This window comes from Engraulis encrasicolus, chromosome 21 (genome assembly GCF_034702125.1).
Source record: "Engraulis encrasicolus isolate BLACKSEA-1 chromosome 21, IST_EnEncr_1.0, whole genome shotgun sequence".
Classification (NCBI taxonomy): Eukaryota; Metazoa; Chordata; class Actinopteri; order Clupeiformes; family Engraulidae; genus Engraulis; species Engraulis encrasicolus.
The window spans coordinates 3,895,937-3,905,208 of NC_085877.1; the positions used below are offsets into that span (position 1 = coordinate 3,895,937).

At 43.2% G+C, this 9,272-nt stretch overlaps 1 protein-coding gene across 3 annotated transcripts in view; it reads left to right on the plus strand.

The window, feature by feature from the left end:
* acap1 (ArfGAP with coiled-coil, ankyrin repeat and PH domains 1) overlaps positions 1-9,272 on the plus strand; it is a 43,450-nt gene that overhangs the window by 6,727 nt on the left and 27,451 nt on the right. For all 3 annotated transcript variants that reach the window (XR_010032462.1, XM_063187221.1, XM_063187222.1), the window contains exons 4-11: positions 762-812; positions 1,169-1,227; positions 1,920-2,103; positions 4,556-4,600; positions 4,757-4,852; positions 8,195-8,269; positions 8,591-8,703; positions 8,820-8,871. Coding sequence is in view for 2 of the 3 variants with exons in the window: in XM_063187221.1 (XP_063043291.1) it covers positions 762-812; positions 1,169-1,227; positions 1,920-2,103; positions 4,556-4,600; positions 4,757-4,852; positions 8,195-8,269; positions 8,591-8,703; positions 8,820-8,871 (675 nt within the window). In the remaining variant the exon portion in view is untranslated. The remainder of the gene's footprint in view (positions 1-761; positions 813-1,168; positions 1,228-1,919; positions 2,104-4,555; positions 4,601-4,756; positions 4,853-8,194; positions 8,270-8,590; positions 8,704-8,819; positions 8,872-9,272) is intronic.

Below are 9,272 nucleotides of genomic sequence, written 5' to 3' on the forward strand. Positions count from 1 at the left end.
GTGTAGGAGGCAGGCAAGCTGTTGAGTGAAGTAGAAGCTTTAAAGTCACAGGCCTGTTTTTTGGCTTTGTGGAATGTGGATGGAGGTTTAACAACATTCTAAGTAGTTTTAGGTGGCACCTGGTATGCTCACTGTCCTAAACGTCACACTAGGGATGCAAATTATCGATTAATTCATTAATTGTTAGTTGGTTAACCTTATCGATCAACTTGCGATGAATTGATAAGCAGCATTTTGTCCCCAAATCTCAACACCCCCCCCCAAAAAAAAAGATACATTAGATAAAATGCTTAACATAAATTAATTTCCATTTATATTCTTTAATCCAAATGTTCCCAATCTTCACACCCCTCTTGACACGCACTTCGTCATGCCCATTTCACCTGGGTCTCTTGCCCGTCGAGTTGGGGCTCAATGGGAACTTCATAGTTGTATTTAACATTTTAATAGACAGATTAATAGTTGACATCCCTACTTCACACCCAACCATGTTCAAGCCACCACTGTAATGAATCCATTGCATCACAGTACAGATCATCTATTGAATGCAGAACCCCTCAGTAGGTCAGTGGAGCTGCCAAATAAGTCATTATCTGAGTCAGTACTACCATAGATTTTTGAGGTACTGTGGGAAAAAAAACAGGTTTGGTGGGTAATGTGGTCTTGGAAGGCTTTTGGCTTAAACCTGCTAAAAAAAGAAGCAGGCCATTATAGCTTGTATGCTTCTGATACAGTTTTGTTTCTGTCCTTTCTCTGTGTAGTGTCTGGATAAGTTTTCCAAGAAGCTTCAATTTATTCTCGAGGCACAAGGGGTGAGTGGTTCGTGTTTGTAGTTCTTGTCACCAATGGCAACCTACTTCCAATGCGTTCTCCTAATTGCTGTGATGTAATACCTCGGCCTCTCCCTTCCCCGTCTAAATTCGTTATTTGTCTTTCCTCCTCTCCTTTTGTCTCTGGCTGCTTCTTTGCACTTCCTCTTTACTTCCTTTTCCCTTTCTCTCTTTTGCCTCCTCTTTCATTCTCTCTCACTCTTTTCTTTCTTTTCTCTCTTCCTCTCTTCCTCTCTTTCTCTCCTTCTCTCTCTCTCTTGCCCTCTTTCTCTTTCTCTTTCTCTCCATATCTCTCTCTCTCTCTCTCTCTCTCTCTCTCTTTCTCCCTCTCTCTGCAGGAATCCATTGATGCCATACAGAAGAATGTGAAGGCAAAGCTACAGTGTTTTGTGAAAGAGTGAGTGAATGCGTATTATAGTACAGTGTATCTGTCTGTCTTTAAACCATTAAGGCAGAGGAGCAGCATCCGTGCAACACAACCTTTAACCCTTTAGTGCAGAGCCTATGTTATAACCTTACTGTCATCAAAAGTGAATGGATGTGTAGCATGCTACAATGCTACACGGATCCATTGACTTTCACTAGCTTAGCATCATATTCCCTCTTTTAACTTGTCTTAAAGCAAGACAATGCTTAACATGAAAAATGAGACTTTTTACCACCTTTATAAACCCCAGCCAACGATTTTAACTGTATTAAGCCCCAAAATAGTGGCATACCCCTTTAAGGCTCTCTGTCATGTCATAGCAGTGCTGTTACACTATGATGTAGTTAAGTATTGAATGGTAGTGAATAGGCCTGCTAGCGACCCCATCTGCAATAAGAGGCTACAAGCAGTGGCAGCATAATGAATGGTTGATGCACTGTATGTCCCCGTTGAGATGCTTCTTACAAGGTTGCAAAAACCTTCTGAAGTGTGAACAGGCCTACATCTACAGTGTACATCTCTACCTTTTTGTGGTGTGTGTGCGTGCGTGTGTGTGTGTGTTTGTGTGTGCGCGCGTGCGCGCGTGCGTGTGTGCGTGTGTGCATGCGTGTGTGCATGCGTGTGTGCATGCGTGTGTGTGTGTGTTTCCATGTGTCTCCCAGAGATGTGAAGCGATTCAAGGATGTGCGAAAAGAGTTTGAGCGCTGCAGCGAGAATCTGGACACGGCTCTGAATAAGAACGCCCAGGTGCCCCGCGGCAAGCAGCACGAGGTGGAGGAGGCCAGCAACACCCTGCTCAACGCACGCAAGGCCTTCAGATCGGGGGCTCTGGACTATGTGCTGGAGGTCAGACGACTTGCTTGGCTGGCCACCCACTAAGCCTTTGACACCTTTGACACCTTTTGTGGTTGCAGACACATTACACAAATTACATGCATACATTCATACACACACACCTCAGTTCAGACCTGTAAGCTTAACTGGAACTGTGATCGCACGCACGCACGCACGCACGCACACACACACACACACACACACACACACACACACACACACACACACACACACACACACACACACACACACACACACACACACACACACACACACACACACACACACGCGTCAAAACCAGTGCAGTCCAATTGTCTTACCAAGCATACCCAGACCCTCAGAACCTTTACACAGGACACTGCATGGTCTTCTTTTGTGATGAGTACTGGAGCCTACTTACTAAAGAATGAGGTCAATATAATTATAATTGTTCTATAATTATACCATGTGAATTGCAATCTCCCTGATGTATACACATGCAACAGTATCTCACTCTGTGTATAACTTTTCCTCATTCTCACCAAACATATGCATCTTGTCATGTAAACCATAGAGCAGAGTTTTTTCCCCCCATTAACATCTGCTCCAAGCTGTGTCTGGCTGTGGGCAACATGGCATCATCCAAATCGTTAAGATAATGTGCCGACTTAAACCGTCAATTGCATTTGTGCATGACGACTTTGCATATCAATCCGCCCTGTGGCAGGTTAGGGTTAGGGGTGGGTTTGGTCTGGGGGCAATTTTGCAATTTCTTTTGCTTGTTTTGCAGTTGTTGGCAAAAGTAAAGCAAGCGGCAGAAACGTTGCTTTACTGACAGGTTAGGGTTAAGGATGGTTTTGGTCAGGGCACAGTCAGAGCATTTTCGTGTTTAACAACAGAAATTCGTTGCGGGCAAAAGAAATTTGCCAGGACGGCGAGAAAAACTGGGCGAACCTGGTCAGGACACAAAAGTGCTATCCCGCGGCGTTGTAGTGCATGACTTAACATGCAAAGTCGTCACGCCTCAACGCAGAATGCACTAGCATGAAATAATTACGCCATTGTGTGATGGCAGTCTGGCTGTGAGGCAGCTGGAAGGGCGGTAGTAGTAGTATTAATAGGCCCCGTTGCATAAGACACTAGGCCCAGCCCCTGGGCTGGTTGAAAAGCAGGACAGTTAGCAGCGGTTCCCCACCCCACTAGCCTCTTGCAGCGGTCCGAATTCCACGCCAGTGCACTGCACACAGCCAACGCCTCAGGCTGACAGCTGCTGGCTATTAATACCCACACGCGGCCAGCCAGACGTGTCCCAACCAGCCACTCCAGCTGCCCACAGCCCACACTGCACTGGAGGAGCTGGCCAAGGGCCCTTTGCGGCCCTCTTTAGAGCATCTCGCCACATGTAATGCAATTTCACAGTGTTATTCCGTGCCATCTTCCATCTTTGTCCTGGTGTTTCGCCAAGTCTCTCAACATCTCTCTGCTGTCTTCATATCCCTCTTCCCATCTCTTTCTCTTTCTCTTTCTCTTTCTCTTTCTCTTTCTCTTTCTCTTTCTCCTTCTCCTTCTCTATTTCTCTCTCACTCTCTCTCTCTCTCTCTCTCTCTCTCTCTCTCTCTCTCTCTCTCTCTCTCTCTCTCTGGCTGGCCAATGGGTTCACACTAAAATCACTATGTTTGAGAAGTTTTGGTTTCCAATGTGCACCAAGTAAAACCTTGACTTTGTTTACTCACAGGGCAGTGCCCTGTAATGCTAGTTCATGGGCTACTGTAGCAATGTCGCTGTTGTGGGAACCAGATACAGTAAAGTGCTGACTGGTCCTGAATCAGCTCATGTAATCCCTGCCTGAGGTGCTGGTTACACGTATACGGATATTTTTAAATGCAGATATTTATTTATTTGTTTACATGTAACGCAACATGTGGATCAAAATACAAAACTCCATTGTAATAGGTGCCGTTTAGCCCCCTAAATGGTATATTTTTTAAACCAAAATTTTTGAAATGCGCTTTCTAAAACTGTTTATGCATAAAGGAGAGGCCAAAACCTTTACGTTTTCACTGCTACTATTATTGTTTATATATAAAAGTAGTTCTGGAGGAAGTCCGCGAGTGATTGACAGCCGTCATTACTTGCTCCCGCCTTTGCACATATTTAAATCCCTCCTTCCCTCTTTCACCTGTCATGCGTGAAGGCTTGTCCCACCACCTCACCATACTCCTTCATTTCACTAGAGCACCCAGCTACACTTGCTCTATACATACAGTATAGGGGGGAAGCGGATCTCATCCCGCATGAGCTCCATTTAAAGCACCCCGGGACTGAGGCCAGCTAACATGCCAAACATGCATATTGTACACCAAGCACTCAAGGACAAACTTGTGAAACAGCTAGTAATTTGATGTGCTTTTTTTGTTCTCGTGTCAGCCTACCCTGGTCCAATGGTGACTTCTTTTCTTCCTCCTCCTCCCTATTCTCTCTACAGATAAATGTCATCGAGTCCAAGAAGAAGACAGAGATTCTGAATGCTGTAAGTCTTTTATCTTGAATGAAATACAGAGACAGAAATATACAGTACTTTGCACATAAAACAGCTTTCTGTTTGAGTTATGAGCTTTTTCAGGTTTTCATTGTGTGAACATCTGTGTGTGACTGTGTACTTGTGTGTGTGTGAATGTGACTATAGGTGTTGTCCCTGATGGACAGCCAAGCACAGCTCTACCAGCAGAGCCACCAATCTCTAAAGGAGCTGGAGTCCTACAGGAAGGGGCTGAGTGACGAGGTAATGGCACAAACACACCACAAGTGACTAGAGTGACACTGGCACTGGATGGAATTAATTGACTTTGTATTGAGACACTGGAGACAAAGAGAAAAAAACGATTTGGGCGGCAAGAGGCGTTTCAAGCAAATTGAGCGACAGTCTGTAGTAAAACTTCAGCAAATATCAATTAGCTATGATGCGGTTGGGTGATAGCTGCGGCAGCCAATTGGAGTCTCGGAATGCTTGCATTCTGTTTTTAACAGGCATGCTCTGTTGCTTCCATCGCTTGTGTCGCTCTTGCTATGAACACACTCCAGCTATTCTTTGTAGCTTAAGTGGCCTCTGGTCTTCTTTATTTCCATGGTTAGCTGTAGTTCACACTTTGGACTGCACTCATTACACTCTCCAGTATTGTAAAAATCACAATATCTTTTTGGAATGCCCCACTCACTACCATCTACAGTGTTTTCCTCCAAAAACTTTAAAAGATCCACTTCGGAATGCTGCAGGATACCGCTGAGCTAAAGCTCCAGACCGTTACCGATGCTCTATGAGGCTTCGAGAGGGCCATAACGTGGCCATTGTTATAATCCAGGGCAGTCTATAAATCCCACCCCAATAATTTGTTGGGTAAAGGTCATATACAGGTACATATCATGACATAATATGTTTAAATAACAGAATTTTACCTTGTCAGTAATTCAGTTTAACCATAGACATGTTCATCAAGTTCTATGGGCAAAATCACTGCGACATGAGAACAGACTTTGGGTGGCTGTTCCCTCTATGAAACAAAGGTCTGCCTGCTAGGTGTGTAGAGACTTGCTAATGAGAGGTACTCCAAATAAGGCTGAACGTGGTTGTGTGGCAATGTTTTCCAATATTATGCAGTTGATACCAATTGTCACTTTTCATCAAGCGTCCTGCATGGATAGGAAGTATAAAACATACATGTGACCATCCATTTTCATGTCGTGATCAGTCACTGAGGCACAGTTCACATACCAATAAGACCTTTCAAATGACTCACTCGACTATTGTTGTTGTACCCCATGAGAGTTTATTTTCAAAGTCTTTACCAATGTAAGCAGCTTAACATGAAGGAGGACGATGTTGCACATTTATTGTTTAAAACAGTATATAGCAAAGGCTGTCATTTTAAGCTGTCATCAACCAGTATTTGGAATATAGGAGGTCAATCTGTGAGCCTGTGGTGGTTATGGTGGTGATTGCAGACAGTGTTTTACCGTTCCCACCTTCTCAGTCCAGGATGTGGGCAATTCAAAACCCCAGTTCTTTGTATTCACCCATTTCAGTAGGTAGAGTTATGATTTGAATTAGTTCCTTTGGGTTAGATTGGCATGCTTCTGTAATGCTACCATATTGAAACAAAGAAAGTCAACAGACTAAATGCAGTGTGGTTTCAGATCAAGCGACCGGCCAACCAAATGTCGGACAATCTTGTGTCTGACATTCACATGCAAGAGACTAAAAATATTGTCTTTGGTTACAGATATTGGTGAAAAATATTATTTCAGCATTCTGCAGTTGACGTGTGAAACTATGTCAGATTCACATGGCGGCCTCATAACATGTTTGCTGACATTTCTGTCACCATTGATGAAAGACAGTGAAAAGGCGAGAAAGAGAACAAAACCAATATGTGATCTAATAGCACCCATTGTGATAAAGTGGTGTTGAAATGCTAACTTAAACAGTTTTCAAGATAGGGTCATTTTAATGAAGGTGTCCCAACACCCTTTTTTCAGACGATTGTTGACCAGCTCAGGTCTTGAGATGTTATACACCTTTTGTCTAATAAAAGTTAGTAAAAGTAGAATATTAGAATATAATCACAACTACAATCTGTGACTTGGAATCCAATTCAGACTGTCAGATTTAAAGTTACGGGAGAATTTGACCTTTGACTGTTGTTTTCCATGCACACAATTGGTCTGTACCTCTACTCTACTCAAGTTAAAATCACTTGTAGCTATGTAAGGCCTGTTGAGTATAGCTCTGTGAACGGAAGCACACTCACCTTCTGCTCGCCACAAAAAACGCAACACACTTCCTGACTCTGCAGGAAATGGCACAAGATAAAAAAGCTACGTAAGACGAAGAGTGAGAGTTGAAAATGCTCTGCTGTGTGTACTGTAGGGGGGAGATGACAATGAGAGAGAGAGAGAGAGAGAGGACAGGCACAGAGCTAGAATGTCATGCATGCGCTGGCCTGGATTAAATTGGAAAACACTTCCTGTTTCCTGTTTCTCTCAAAGAGACCATGTTACAGTATATTGTTTTCCCAACATGTCAATAAATAGTTTATTTATTTGTATAGTTAATTTCCTGCAGCGGCTGTAAAATATTCTTGACCTCCTAGGACACTCGTACAATAAGTCACTCTCCGACATGAATGTATCCCACTTTCCGGCATTGTTAGAGCTTCCACTTACTTTGGTATACCCAGAGAGGGTTATGGTATACCTCACTGTATACCATTGGTTCCCAAACTGGGGGTCAAGACCCCCAAGGCGGTCACAGAGGTACTGCGGGGGGTTCGCGGACTTAAGGGATTGTTTGCATAAAACCTTGACATTGTTAGTAATAAATTCACTTCAATGGGTAAAACATGCATCTAGCTTTCCTGTGATTGACATTAAAGTTTTTTTTAAAAAAATTCTCACATCCAAAAAGGGGTCCCAGCAGAAGAGTTTGGGAACCACGCTGTATACCAAAGAATATGCTGAGTGCTTGTCTCTATTGCCTAGAAAAATGCCTGTCATAAATATATATATGAAATAAATCATTAGGCCTACAGTGTGTTCAATGGCTCGATACAAGTACACAAACACAAGTATTGTGTCTTTCCACGTACCACATAATGATTGAATAGGCAACATTCTACATGGCAAATATGTAAGACACTTAAAAATAAATCATTCTGTACTTTGGCTACAGTAAATGTAAATACAGTAAATGTCACATTGTCCGTTTAGAACTTTCATCTGGTGGCTTTCTCTGGATCTCACTAGTTATGTTATGGTCTGTATCATACTACAGTGTGAATTACTGGGGGCAGCTGTGGCATTGTGGTTATGGAGGTGGACTTAAGATCAGATGGCTGCTGGTTCAAATCCTACCCTTACCTCTCCCTACACCTCTATCCATGGCTGAAGTGGCCTTGAGCAAGGCATGTAAGCCTACAGGGACTGTAACTAATACCCTATATGAAAATAAGTTTCTCTCTCTCTCTCTCTCTCTCTCTCTCTCTCTCTCTCTCTCTCTCTCTCTCTCTCTCTCTCTCTCTCTCTCTCTCTCTCTCTCTCTCTCTCTCTCTCTCTCTCTCTCTATACTCAGCAAACCCAACTGGTCCTCAATGCAGCACGGGAGAAGAGAGACATGGAACAGAGGCATGCCGCCATTAAGAAGAAGGTAGGAAGAGGGTTGTGTAACACCTCACCATACATGCACACCATTGTTAAGCAATGACTGTCTTTCAAGATTGATGACAAAAATCAATGAGGGTTTTAGCAGCTGTCATGATTGTTTAATTTTGACCTAATCTGATCCCTGGTTTCTACAATTACTCTGCGTGTGTGTGTGTGTGTGTGTGTGTGTGTGTGTGTGTGTGTGTGTGTGTGTGTGTGTGTGTGTGTGTGTGTGTGTGTGTGTGTGTGTGTGTGTGTGTGTGTGTGTGTGTGTGTGTGTGTGTGTGTGTGTGTGTGTGTGTGTGTGTGTGTGTGTGATCATCAGGATATGTCTTATGATGACTCGATCATGGACTACTGTGCAGACGCGGCTACAGGGATCGTCATGGAGGGCTATCTCTACAAGAGGGCCAGCAACGCATTCAAGACATGGAGCAGGTCAGACAGACAGTGGCTATAAAAAAGTCAATAACACGTAACTTGACGCCGGCGTCATACGTATGACATAAAAGTGTCATAACAGCTTTGTAATGCATGTGTCTCTCCATTGTTAGACGCTGGTTTTCTATACAGAAGAATCAACTGGTATACCAGAAGAAGTTCAAGGTGAGAGACAAAGCCCTTTGACATTAGAGGTGGATATTGGCAAACGGTTCATGTGCCTCACGATACACATGCCACTATATGATTCTATCACAATGCATTGCGTCGCATGTACTATCGCGATGCATTGCGATATTTACTTCAGTAAAGGTGTAAAATACAGCTTATTCGTCAGTTGCTGTGTAGCATTTATAAGTGAATTTATTTTATTTTAGCATTTTAGCACCTGGGGACGAGCTTCCATCACAACAGCAATATTACCTACTCTCTACTGAACAAAATGCACAAGTGGCAAATTCAATTTTATTACAATTAAATCATCGATTGTCATGTCTGAATCGAGGCAGTATATCGTAAAAATCAGTATCGCAATTCATTGTCATGAATCGATGCAGTATATTAGA